This window comes from Pleurodeles waltl, chromosome 2_1 (assembly GCF_031143425.1).
Source record: "Pleurodeles waltl isolate 20211129_DDA chromosome 2_1, aPleWal1.hap1.20221129, whole genome shotgun sequence".
Classification (NCBI taxonomy): domain Eukaryota; kingdom Metazoa; phylum Chordata; class Amphibia; order Caudata; family Salamandridae; genus Pleurodeles; species Pleurodeles waltl.
This window is the reverse complement of record NC_090438.1, coordinates 203,237,472-203,251,472: the sequence shown is the minus strand read 5'-3', so window position 1 is coordinate 203,251,472 and position 14,001 is coordinate 203,237,472. Positions and strand designations below refer to the sequence as shown.

At 43.5% G+C, this 14,001-nt stretch overlaps 1 protein-coding gene across 4 annotated transcripts in view; it reads left to right on the top strand.

Moving 5' to 3' along the window:
• The window catches only part of MAMLD1 (mastermind like domain containing 1), a 245,932-nt gene that overhangs the window by 189,695 nt on the left and 42,236 nt on the right, over positions 1–14,001 (top strand). For 2 of the 4 annotated variants that reach the window (XM_069212407.1, XM_069212409.1), the window contains exon 3: positions 10,050–10,139. The exons of the other annotated variants lie outside the window; for them this stretch is intronic. In XM_069212407.1, coding sequence (XP_069068508.1) covers positions 10,050–10,139 — 90 coding nt within the window. The remainder of the gene's footprint in view (positions 1–10,049; positions 10,140–14,001) is intronic. 4 annotated transcript variants of the gene reach the window in all.

Here is a 14,001-nt window from a genome sequence, read left to right as displayed (position 1 = left end):
CAGGCTTCAGCCGCGATTGCTTAACCCTCTCAGCTACCCTACTGGTGCGAGTGTGATGTGCAGCGGAGGGGTTCTGAGGTCAGCAGCACGCCATTCCTTGTGTCAAACCACATAATAACTCCTCCTCCATGTGCAATCTACAGCTCGAACGCTTAGGTCTGGGCACCTAGTGGCTGGGGTCATGCCGCCTTGTGTTATAATCATAGCCTTGTCTACTTTCGCTCCTCTGTGCCCTGTTTCACCCGGGGAGTTGTGCATAGCAGTGCATAACCTCGATTCATCCAAACTAGGAAACCCGTACGCCGGCATTGAAAAAAAATGCAGTACCTCATTTTTTAGGTCTCACCTATACAATAATGTCTTATTGGTTATATATAAGGTAACAAAAATGCTTATAACTTTTTTTTATTGTCACTTTTCAACATGCTGCACAGCATCCACGATGCTCTACATCATATCTTAAAGACATTGGCAAAGCCAATATCCCTGCCTAAACACTTAAAAGGTCCCAAAAGTGAGACATATTGGCTAAGCCAATGCTTGGTGATTCTTGTGTTCTCTCTGACATGTGATACCTTCTCTTATTCATGTGGTTAAAAAGTAAAATTATCCAATTAATTACCCAAACATTTTTGTGGGCTGGAGATCCTCAGCATAGGGGCGCTGCTCCTATTAAAAGGCTACAGCTGGAATAAATGTGTGCGTATGAGTATTTTTGCTGAGCTGGTTTTAGTTCTCAATGACCAGAAAGCTGTTTTTGTGTTTGTCCGTTCCCTGTAGCACAGCCTTTTAAACATGCTTTTGCTGGTGTGTGTCCTTCCACTGCTCACATTTAGGGAACTGCTTTGTTTCTTTTCTATTAAACACTCTATGAGAGTGCATGTGTTTTCTCTCTTTTGTGATAAATACCATACGCTAATATCCACATCCATTGCCCATCCCTCACCTGCTCTTCATCTACTGCTACACTACTCACTTACTCCTTGTCCTTCAAATACAGTAATATCTGAGTGTCCAGTTGCTGCTGGTTGCTGCTCCTTTCCATCCATCTTTTCTAATGACTTTGTGTTTATGGAGCACAAAAAATAGGTTGATGTAGTTATCAGTGCTTCTTTTGACAGGTCACATTAGGCACCCGCGCCTGAAATGTGTGTGCAATTACTATGCTTCCTGTGTGCCCTTTTCCCCGCTTATGTCAATGTAGTTAGTTCCCATGAGAGGAGTACCACCTGGTATTTACTGCGGAATGCACAAAACAGAAAAATCTATGGTATCATGCACTGAATACAACACACAAGGGCCGATTATGACTTTGGTGGACAGAAAAGCCCATCCGCCGAAGTCCCGGCGGGCAGGTTACTGCCAGTACAGCTGCCTCCCTGCGGGCCCCATTACGAGTGTTCCGCTGGGTCAGTGGGTGGAAACACAGTTTCTGACCACTGGCCCAGCCGGAAACGGCCTGCGGCATTGTCTCCACCTCATAATAGAGCTGGCGGCAATGCTGTAGTGTGTACGGTGCACCAGCGTGCAGACAGTGAACATCGCGATGGGGCTGGCCAGGTGGCCCCTGCACTGCTCATGCCAAGTGCATTGGCAGTGCAGGGGCCCCCTGCGCCCCGTCTCCACCAATTGTTTCATAGGGGTGCTACCGCCATGAAAACTTCCAGTCCATCCTGTGGCAGTAAAGTGGCGGTGCTGGTGGTCCGACCGTGGCACTACCACCACAGTCGTAATGTGGCGGTCAGTTCGCCACATTGGCGGCGATCCGACTGCCACTGCGACCCTGGCGGTCTTAAGACCACCAGGGTCGTAATGAGGGCCACATTGTCAACGTGTGGTCAAGTGCTTCTTTCTTCCAACCTCGTGCGTCTTCATGATTCGTTTCAGCTAGGTTGTTTGAACCATTCCCTTGAAATTTTCTTTTAGAATGATAAAAGCTACCTCAGTGAAAAATATCAGAAATCTTTTGTGTATTCAGTACATTTACGAGATGATGAATTTAATATGTGATGATTCAGAGCACAATTGAAATCTAAAGTAGTCACTCATGCATTGCAATGCAAACTCTCCATAAGAGGTGGAAGAATAGTCAAAATAGCCAATAACATGAGGTCAGAGAGTAATACTTCTTTGGGGGAAACACTCTGTGTGCACTTTAAGGGATCGGGAATCATGGGTCTAGCTGCGCAGTGAAGCCACACATAAGAATATTGTCTTCAGGAGCCTAAGGTTCGTTGTTGTGTTTACAGATCCTACAAACAAGTGTCTGTGCCTCACACAAAACACATTGATTGTCACAAAGATACCCATTCTAAAATGTTTGTCCTAAGATGAATGCAGTGCTTTCAAATGACTCTATATGGAATCTGGGCCATTCCAATAACTCCCTGAAAAGTTCCTGGATTGTCCACGGTGGGCCCATTTTCTTGCTCGATTAATAGAAGGTTTTCAATTACTCCTGCCTCTGGTGACCATGGAGCAGTATTTACCATCAGTGATGTCTGCATTACCGGGTTGAACTATTCACACAACCTAGAGGACGTATTAGTGATGAGCTTGACTTATGGCAGTAATAGCAGGATTGGCCAATGCATAAGAAGCTACTTTTCAAAGACTTTTTAGCAGTATGCACCTCTGTTGATTCACACTGCTTTAATAATCTGACTCGTGTGCTGGAACCAAGAATTCCTTCTAAAGGTAAAAAACGGTGGTGTCACTCATATATATCATAGTTTGAAACGGTTCCACGTACAAGTGCTTAGCCACTAAAAGTAGATCTTGTACAGGTTAGCAGGTCAGGTTGTTTCATGTAAAGGATCTTTTCATGAACTTGAACTCTAAATTGATGGGCATTACTCAGCTGTACAGGAGGGAGCTTGGAGAAAGGCATCAGCCATGCAATAAACACCAGGAGAATAATACTTACAAGATTAGGCAGTCTAGGCCAGATCTGAAATGTGCACCTCTCCATTGCATGTGTCCAAATATATAATGTTAGTGTGGTAGCCTGTATAGATTGAGTCCCAGTACATTGGTTGGCTTCCAGGTGCCAACCCGTGGCACAGGCAGTCCAAATTGTCATCCAATGATGAGATAACAAGTAATAATTGTAAAGAAAAGCCCAGTACTTTTTCCCACCTCCCAGTCCTAATCTGGTTTATTGACGTAAATATTTGATTTTGTGAACTAGTTGTCACTATGTCTATGGACAGCAAGGAGGACACAGCAGGTCAAAGTTGATAAACAGACTTTGCAGTTGTCTTTCTGAGACCGTGGATATTAATGCATTCAACCAGTCCCTGCCAACAAAAAAAGCATCCAGCCATAGTAGGACATCCGATTACCTGTCTGCTTCAACATATTTCTCTCTCAAATTAAATGGGAATGACACCCCTAGGAGAGGTGTCCTAGAGGCTCAAAACACATCTGGCTACCATAACGTAGTTGCTCTCTGAATTATGGAGTAATTCTTTACTACATTCTGTATGTGTTGTTTTGTGACTTGGCAGCATTGTTTACTGCACATTACTGCACCACACAGGATTTTACATATCTAAATTTGGCTCTGTTTCACAAACCATAGACTGGCCAGTCCACCTTCCAACACTGCATGCCAAGATAGGGAAAGGATGGGCGAAGGCAAAGCTGTCACTCATGGTGACGAGAACCAGTGCAGTAAAAAATACATTCTGGAATTATTTGTGTATTTTCCTCTCAGGGAGATATGGGGGCAACGGGCATTCATGCCTAGTCACACACAGATGGCCCAGTACTGTTTGACTGTAGAGTTTCAAGCTACAAATCTTGAGTATTTGTTTAATACCCACCCCCCCCCCCCCCACACACACACACACACACTCACAGATGAACCAAAGCCTGAGGAAATTCTGTCTGTAACACCCCACATTTCCTTCAGTTTTTCTTTTCTGAACACATAACACCAGGGTCATGTTTTACATAAACAAGGAAAGGCGCAGTGCTTGCCAGGGTATATGGTAGCAGCTGAGGTGTGGAACAAGCAGTAGTAATGTGATCTTCCTGTCAGTGGCGCACCTGGCAGCCGTGGTGCTGATCTGGGCATCTCAGGGGAGCTGACGCAGTATGTAGTTAAGCTGCAGTTCCAATGCTAGGTGTGCCAACCCTTGACTGACCTGCACCCACATTAAGCAGAAGCGGCTACCTATGTTATTGTTAGGCAGGTAACAATGATCCCTTGATGGGACCTGCTGCTGGATTGCTTGTTTTAAGTTCTGAGAGCCTTTCAGCTGTTCTGTAACAGTTACAAAGATCTGAAGAAGTTTACCAGAGCTCTGAGCACCACCACAAATATGGTAATTGGAATTTTGATGGCATCAGATTAGGCTGAAAGATCTGCGACCGTTGTCTTGGGTTGTGGATTTGTGATTGCATCAAATTAGGCTGAAAGATCTGCGACTGTTGTCTTGGGTTGAATGTTCACTTCTAGTTTATTCCACGACAAAAATGTTGGGCTCTAATGTCCTCTTCCGTTCCTCAGCTTCACTTTAGACCTAGAGTACAGAAATTCCAGACACGAGGCATCCACGTCAGCACTCCATCTTCTGATCATAACCAGTTGCAGACAACCCAACTGGCTTAAAAAATTAAGAAATGCTTTGAATGAGCTTTGTTCAGTTCATCCTCAGACAAGATCCTACTAAGTAGAAGGGCATAATGGCCCTGAAGATTGTCTCGCCATGTTCATCCTGTCATTCAAGGAAGGATACGCTAAAGTATGAGCTTTGATATGTTGCAACATGACGTACTTTATTCTCGGTTCAAACACACCAGGGTGAGCCTTCTTGTTCGCCTTCTTTTGCTTTATGAAGTTGTGTCAGGTGTGGACTCTGGCATTTAACAAGCAGCAAGGATCTTCGAAGAATGAGGAAGGAGGGTAAAAGAAAGCTTACTACAGCCTTTTAATTTGTGAACACACCCTCTCGAACAGGCTAAAGTTGACTGGAATTAACATTTTTCTGCCAGACATACAGGAGCTGAGTATAGTGCAAGGAGAAGTGACCCCCCAATTTAGAGGCCTGAGGGAATCACAAAAGAGAAGAAGAGAGGTGCAAGAACTGAATAGCAAAGGAAACGGTAAGGCCATTTATGTGATTCAGGATTAGATGATTGGGCGATCCCAGTGTTTAAAGGTGCTCATGCAAGGATATTCACAATTAAAAATCCGCATGAATGATGCACTAGGCCACCAAGTCCAGCCATGTTGCCTTAGACTCAACTACTCAGCACATGATCAATACGATACAACTGAGTGTCTGCAAAAAGCTGCAAAATCAGACCCGCCTGTGAGGCTCCCATGCTCAGGAAATCCACATCTCAGAGAAACAGGCATCAATGATGAGAGACAGACATCGCATTTCACATGCGCTCAGCATACTGCCTCACAAGCCCTGTGCTTCGGTTATGTAGAAGCACAGTCTTTATCAATTACATGAATTAAGAAACTCTCAGAATCACTTGATGACCTAATTTATTTTCCTTTAAAGGCAGAGCTCAGTTATGCTCTTGACTCAGGAGAATTCATATTTAGTTCAATTATCTTGTTTAAGATGAAGCATTAATTAGATTTTGCATTTATAGAAGCGAAATGGCGACAGGACCCAATGATTTTCAATTGCAAAGACTCCTACAGCATCTGCAGAGATCATGTTGTGCACATTTTGTTTATTTGCAGGAGGGACGGGGATGTCCTTTCACATGAAATTCTAGTAGTTACGCAGAAGCGAAGGTGGCTGTCTTTATTCCTAAATAACTGGAACAGATGAGACTGTCATTTTAAACCCAGAGACCACTTTGTCGTCAAGGACAGGTTTGGCATCTTTGAGCATCATGCAGTCATCAAGAATTACATTGTGATCCTGTCCTTCTGTCCTTCATCTTCCCTGCCTCCCTCCCTAGAGCCACTTTTGTACGGCTAACTCTCTTTTTTTGGTTGCTTGCCGGCTCAAGAATGAAGAGGTTTAATGATTGGTTGGCTGCTGGGCTAGTATGAGTCAATAAAACTGCATGATGAAACCAGGCAGTAGTTGCTGAATATGACTTTAACCTTTTCAAAGCGTGCTTGCTGCCTTCCTCCCACTGACTATCATAAATTGCATATGGGGACACCTGACTAAACTTTGGCTCGCTAAACAATTTATGAAGAGAAAATAATACAAAATTAAACTTGTAAAACATATCAGAGATAATTTGGGCCTTGTGGGGTCTGTTTAAGAATGATGTAGCAATGCTGCTGTCGCTGTAGAGGCGGCTAATCTAGTCACTTGCATCACAACAAAGGGAAGTTTACTCCTCCCATCCTGCCTGTCAGTGGAAAGAAAGGCCTGTGACTATGACTGCAGAATAGCATACAGCTGCTGTCACAGCACGAGGACGTTTACTCCACAATAATATACATTGGGTGTCTGTGAACAATACCCGTGGTTTCACAACAGCACACAGTTGCTGTGAGAGCACGTGGCATGTGACAACACAATAACATTCAGCGTGTGTCTGCGTTACTGCAACCTAATTTACAACAGTTGTGAATGCACAACACCTGTGACTCCAGAATAACATACAAGGGTTGTCAATGCACAACTGTGGCTCCACAATTGCACACAATGCATGCCAAAGCATGAGGCATGCGACTCCACAGTCATATTCAGTGAGTGTTGGTACACAAGGCCTCTGAATCCACAGTAATATACAGTGGGTGTTGGTGCAGAATGCCTGTGACCCCACACTAATATTCAGTTTGTGTTGGTGCACAACAGTGGGTGTCGATGCACACACAAGGCCTGTGATTCCACAATAACATAGAACGAGTGTCAGTGCACAAGGCCTGTGAGTCCATAATAACCTACAGTGGGCGTCAATGCACAGTGTCAGTGACTCCATGATAACATAGGGTGAGTGTCAGTGCACGAGACCTGTGGCTCCACAATGCGGTAGAATGGACGTAAATGCACAAGGCCAGTGACTCCACAACAACCCAAGAATGCTTTTTTATGATTGGTTAGTGTTAAGCTCCAGATCATACTATTGAGTTGTGAATAGTATTTGCTAACACCCTTTGGGCGGAGAAACTCCAAACTGGCACAAGTACAAAGAAATCTGTAGAAACCGCGAGAAATGTTAAATCTGTAGAAGTAAAAACTAAAAGAAAAATGCAGGGACGATTGTGAAAATGTTTAGCGCTTATCAGTTTCATGCCACATGCCTGCCACAACAAAATGCGTTCATTTTATATTTGTTAATACTCGTGAATGTTGCAGCACATATGGTGTGCGGCTCTCCTGGTGAAGTGTTTTCTCACCCACACTCAAGTGCGCCCTGATGTTAAAGGCTCTTTACGGTGCGTGGGCTGTCCATGCTGCAGCCCTCCTCAGCGTGTTCGTGCCCCCAAGACTACACACATATTCAGTCATAGAGGGTAGGAGGGAGCTTGCACGAGTAACTTAAAGTGGAGTTACTCATTCAGACTATTAGCCACTACGCTGAGCTACTTAACGATAAAATCGTCACCTAGTCTTACTTGCTGGTAACATGTGCAGGTTCTGCGTCAAAATTAAGAATGAGAAAGAAAATTTGTTTGAATTTTTAAAACTCCCAACACTGCCGGGAGTTTGTAAAATGTGCCGCAGGTTTCATAATTTTCCGAAACTGTAAGAAATGAAGTAATCCGTATCAGGAGAGCGTTTTGAATGTATATACAGACATGTATATACACAGATTTTCGGTGAAGTTGCCCGACTCAATGCTTGATGCAATATTAGTGACAGCCTATTGGGCGCAGGGTCGGACGGCGCGGACAGCTGGGGGCTCTCAGTGCTGTGTTACCTTGTGCACATCAAGCAGTCTGTGTTTCCTGGCTGATGGGAGACAGGCCCCTCCGAGCGCACCGTAATGCTAATCTGGGGTCCTGCGCGCTGACCCGTGCCTAACATCCTACAAGTCACATGAAGCCAGGACGGATTCCTGGGCTCAGGCTGGCAATGCTTCAGTTATCTACAAATAAACACCATTAATTGCTTTTAGAGTGTATCATGCAGGGCCTACATAACGAGCTGCTCGTTAATGTATTTGTGCCTGGGCCCCGCGTGGATCCGGAAGTGGAGAGGTATTTAGAATAAGCGAGCAGCCTCCCAGAAAGGGAGGGGGAGCTGTCAGTGGTGGAAAGCATCATTTGATGCTCTTGTCCCCGGTGACCTTGCTGCAAGGATGCGCCGGGGCCCGATGAAATGAAGCTGCACATGCCTCCTGATCTCGGCTCTGCCCTAATGAAAGGCGCAGGCGGCCACAGTGGGTAGATCAAGCCGAAAGGGAGACGCGGGTTCGCCGCCCAGACTCCTCGGGCCACTGTTTCCGTGGTTGAAATGCCGTAGAATGCGCTTGTCAGTTTACGTGAGTCTGCAGGGCTGAACCGACACCGCGGCAACGCAACCAGAGGAAATATATCATGTTTGTAAAGGACACTCAGTCCCGCTGTTTAAATGCAAGGAAGGGAAATTGTGGGTACAAATTACTCAAGGGGCACCTGCCCTACTGGAAATAGTGCGGGTGGGTGTCTGGCATCAGGTTCACTTTGTTCTTTTTGCGGTATGTGTCTTTGCTTTACAACAAAACGTACCTACTCATCCCAGCCAGAGGAGGCAGCCGTAGAGAAGGGCGCCAAGTTGGTCTGGCAGGGTGCAACACATTGCTGGGTAAGGGAACCGAAGGCAAGAGCAATAATTTGCAATATTAATCTATCACTAGCACTGGTTAATTTATTTTGGTACCTGATGGCATTCATTTGTATTTCCAAAAAATGTATTCACTTATTTGTGTACCTATAGGTATGCATGCCTGGTTTGCGATAGATACAACAATACATCCACACATTGAGGGATGGAGTTGTGTATATGAGTAGAGAAATGGGGAAAAAGGAGGGATGGACGGATGAGTGGGCGTGTAGGCACGCTGTTGATGTGGGTGTGTGGGGTTCAGTTTAGTTTGGTGGATGATTGGGTATATATGTGTAGCTAAAACATTCCCCACTGAGTAATTATATCTGAATCCCAGTTTCCACAGGAAAATAGTTTTTTGTTTTGCTAATAACTTTGGCACGTTTGATAAATCTTCACAAAACTTTCCAAAACAAAGTTGATCCAGCACAACTCATTCCTGGACAGTTTCAGTGTGATCTAACAAGTGGCATCCTGAGAAAAATAATAGGTCCCAAAACAATTTTGCCACTATGCAGTTTCCCTAGGGAAGATTAGACATTGATATAGAAAAAATGTCTGAACTGAATCACACCCCATATGACAGAAAGCTAGATATTTATCCGAAAAGCACACTTTTTGTAAAATAGTGTAAATCAGCTGAGCAGCTTTAGAGAAATTAAGGTTAAAACTTATAGATGATATTGCAGCGGGACTTCCGCAGGACCAAAGACACCTTTGAAACTAGCCAGTTATACGGAACTGACATAAATTTAACAATCACCACTGTGTTACACTACATATGACATCACATATTACATCACTGATGACATCTGAAATGTTTGACAGCCTAAGTTATACTTATGACAGTTATGCATAGCTGGATTTTTTTTTTAAGTGGTAGTGCTTTTTCAGTGAATTTCAGTTTTTTTTTAACGTAAGTTAAGATATTGCTACCTTCTTCATGCATAACCCTACTTTACCCTTTCTTTGTTTGTTTTCAGTAAAACATATATACATATACAAGTACATAATTTCCACTTCTATAATGTTGCATGCAATTCCAACAACCTTCAGGTAATGCATATAGATCACCGTTTTCTAATCAAAGTCCACCAAAGCTTGGTCAGTGAATATGTGCATCATGTTATCTCATAAATAACAAAAGCAGTGCTTGTCTGATAGTCTTTAAAACAACTATCACGTTAAGAGTTGTGCTCAAGGACAGAAAGTGATTTTATCTCAAACCTTACAGGCAGGATTATCAAACAGATGAACGATTATGATGTGAAACAAACCAAAAATACATGTCTTTTTTCTTTTCAGAGGATGCAATTTGAGGCCCAGACTATCCGCGGGAATGTGTGGGATTTAGAAGTGCAGGAAAAGCCTGCATCTTTCTGTGGAGACGATGAGGTAGTCTAATTTACTTTGTTATTTCATTTTGCAATCATCTGCTCATATACAACTTGATTAAAAGGCATTTAAAATTGCAAATCATGGTTTTTACATTAATCCAGTTGTTAACAAAGTATGGTTTGCACATGAGCCTGTCTACCTCCAGGGTGAAAAACAGTGAAACTGGCCAAGTGGTAGCCCCCAGATGTGACCCAAGACCCACTAAACACTCATCACTGAACTCTCCCCTCCCTTGTCAAAAACCCAATGGTTGGGAAAGAATAGTTCTTGGGTGAGAATATTCTAAAGTTTGTGGATAATGAATTATGTTTTCCAGAGCACCAGGAACACAAGGCACAACAGTGTGAAAATAAAGATCCTCCCCCCCCAAATGACATTTCTCACTGACCTATCTCTGTGGAAATATCTCAGGAGACTAGCTCCTTAAGGGGCAAGGGTAAGGCAGTGCATTGGTAAAAAGAAGTTCCCCTTTTGTACCCCTTAATGAGGTATGTAGTAACGAGTGCACGCAGGCCCTCGCTGTGTGAATGGAGATGCCATGATGCTGCCCCTACGTGTTCTCCCCTTGCATTAGACATGGATTACCATTGTACTTAAAAATGCAGATTAATTTAAAAACAGCAGTTCATTATATGTATCCTCAAACTGACTGACTTTTCGGTTGTTCAGTTTTAAAAAGGACTACCATTTAGCAAAAATCTTTTTACAGAGCCACCATCTTCCATGCGCTTTCCCATGAGTGATTTTCACCATTTTAGTTCCAAAAAAGGAGCTACATAACCGTGTTATTGTGTCACAAAGAGTGGAATCCCACACCAGTGCTGGCCACTTATGACCTCCTTCTGGCCATTGACGCAGAACTCCTCGTGCCAGAGTGGCACCCGCGCACTCACTTCTGCTAGGATCATCTCTCCCACTTTTCTGGGACAGAAGGGCGGCAGGCCGATGGGGTTAATTACTAACTTTATAGAAAGAATGCCCTTCCCTGCATCTCAAAACACTGGAAGTAGGGCCATGGTGGGATGGTGGGGATATGCTGTGGCAGGTGTAACATATAGCTTTGTTTGATTTTCATTGAAAGTTCTATTTAAAGACTATCGCTAATGGACATTTTGAAAAGTGTCCCAAAGAAACAGGAACAACTAGGCGCACATTCTAATTATGCATGTTTAGATGAGTTGAAGACAGTCTGGATGTGAGTGCCGGACAGTAAACCATCCAGTCAAGGCTACATCACATTGCCCTGTACCCCCAACTCCAGGTGGAAGTCAAGGTGCCAATTTCCAGCGGTGATTTGTCTTCACAGTGTATACTGCTGAAGTGTACTTTTTCACAAAAGTATTCACTAGTTGAAAATGTTCCTGCCTCGTTGGCTTTTCAATATTCCGGCCATACCTCCAAAGAAGTTATAGACTTCAGGCCTCATTTAGAGTTTGGCGAATGGGATACTCTCTCACAAACTTGGTGGATGTCCCATCTGCCTTTATAGTGCATTATAGTAGTATGTAAAAGTGCCCGTGTAATATGTCAGACAGAATACCTGCCATGTTAGTAACAGAGCATCCCATCTGCCAAACTCCAAATAAGGCCATTTGTTCTTTGTTCCACATTCTTGACAAGGAATGTAGTTTCCTTAAAAACCTATAGGAAACGGTTGTAACATCACAGCCTTTTGATCGTCTCCTCCATTTTATGAAATCCCATCTCTGGCTTAAAGTCCACTATGTAAGAGTTCTACACATTAGCTCAACAGCACAAGACTTTTGACCTCACTGATCAGCCTTCATGCTGAAAGCGGGTCAAAGAACCTGCTACCAGAACTAGCCAAAACGAAACCACATTCACGTTTCTAAGATCTGTAATCAGGTTGGTTATTTCACAGATCTAATAAAACAATGTACAACTGTTTCAAGGAGCCACATGAGGCCACAGGTGAAACCTCCAAACGAAGACCCTACTGAAGGTCTGACACATTCTCCTGCTGGTACCTTTCCCGACTTCGAGGTGACGAAGCATGTGAGCTTGAAATGTGGGTAGCTTGGGCGGCTCCAACCTGTCTTTGGTTGCCCAGATGAGTACAGCTTCCTGGTGCACGCTTTCATATTGTCCACACTGGATTATGCATATAGAAGTTATGATTTATTTATTTACAGCTAGTTATTTATAAAGCATGAACCACATGCAAGGCCAACAGAGTGCTTTATATAGAACTGAAAAGCGATACATTTTACATGTAACAAATAAGAGAACAGAAGACTCTGGGAGTGTCTAGGAGTGAGGGAAACTGTAGTCTGGAAAATCATGCAATCAGATAATTTAGGACTTTTCCTGAAGGTTTGAGTTCAGTCTAATTGATTTAGGGATGAGGTTCGAGAGTCTAGAGAACAAGCAGGAGAAGACTTGGATTTTCTGTGGAGGATCTCCCTGGCCACACTTCTAGATGGATACAACAAACCCAGATTGTTTATTAGGTTAGACAAATTTGTCATTGATGTTGAGTTATCAATTTTTCCTTCAAATTTTAGTGCTGCCAGCCAAGGTTCATCCTCCAGTCTTGGACTCACAGCAGAATTATAATTTCAAAGTTTAAGCTCATTAATCAGGAAGAAGATACTTCTGATTTCAAGCTGCACAGCTGTCTGACTTTGTCCTACTTCTTCAAAGAAAGAGACCCAACCGCCTGAAATTTTAAACGCCTTTAAAGAAAGTATCTAATTCACAAAGCTGTTTGCCTAGGTATGTTTAGCTTACACATGTAAATAGCCTTTTATGTGAGTGCAAAACCCAGTTGTGGATTTCTGAAAAGTTTATTTTGCACTAATATATGGATTTACTCATACAAAGTATTTTGTGTGACCAAATCTACTCACATGTTCACGGAGTAGGCATTAGAGGGTGGACATGCGGTATGAGTTTTTAAAGTGCGTAATCACTGCCATTGTTGATTTTCTAGTGCAAAAATAAACAGATGTATATTTTCACACAAGAAGAATAGATTCTTTAAAAATGTCCAGGTTTTTCCCTGGTAATGCGTGGCTCCTTCAAATTACAATAGTTGGGTAAAATTGCACAGTAGTAGAAGAATATGAGTTTAATCTATCGTTTTGAAAATTCCTGAAGACAATAAATCTGCAGGTGCTGCTAAAATACATTCTTCCGGAATCCAGCCCCTCCACTTTTGTCCACTAATATACCTCTGATTAGGTAACAGAAGCGATAAATTGCTAGTCTTTTTTCCTCAGCCTTACGTACAGAGTCTGGATCACCTCTGGGTGATTCGACACTCCTCATAAAGTTTTAACATTATTCCACCGCCATGCAAAGGCTGGTGGAGATGGGGTGCCAGGGGCCCCTGCACTGCCCATGCACTTGACATGGGCAGTGCAGGGGCCCCCATGGATAGCCCCGTTGCGCTTCAGCGCGACAGGTGCTAGGGCACCCAGCACCCTGCAACATTGTCGCCAGCTTGATTACGAGCCGACGTCAATGTTGTGGCCTGTTTTCCACTGGGCCACCGGGCGAAAACGCCTCTGCCACCCGTCAAACTCTTAATAAGGCCTTCAGTCTTCAATCACAGCATCCACAAACACCCTCCTCTTCTTTTTGCCATTTACACTCAACTATAAATTTTGCAGCATTAATTCTTTTCTGGATTCACTTGATGTGCATGCATTATTAAGCCATCTAGTAGTTGTGTCCGGAAAGTTGTATTCTATTTTTTTCTTTGGGGCATCGTCGACCACCATTTGGTGCTTAGTCTGTCCTCTTTGTGGTCTGAGACAGCGCCTCGGAAGTTCCTGTGCGTGAGTTCTAGCTTCAATTTATTTTTTCTGCCGTTGGATCTGGAAGCACGATGGAG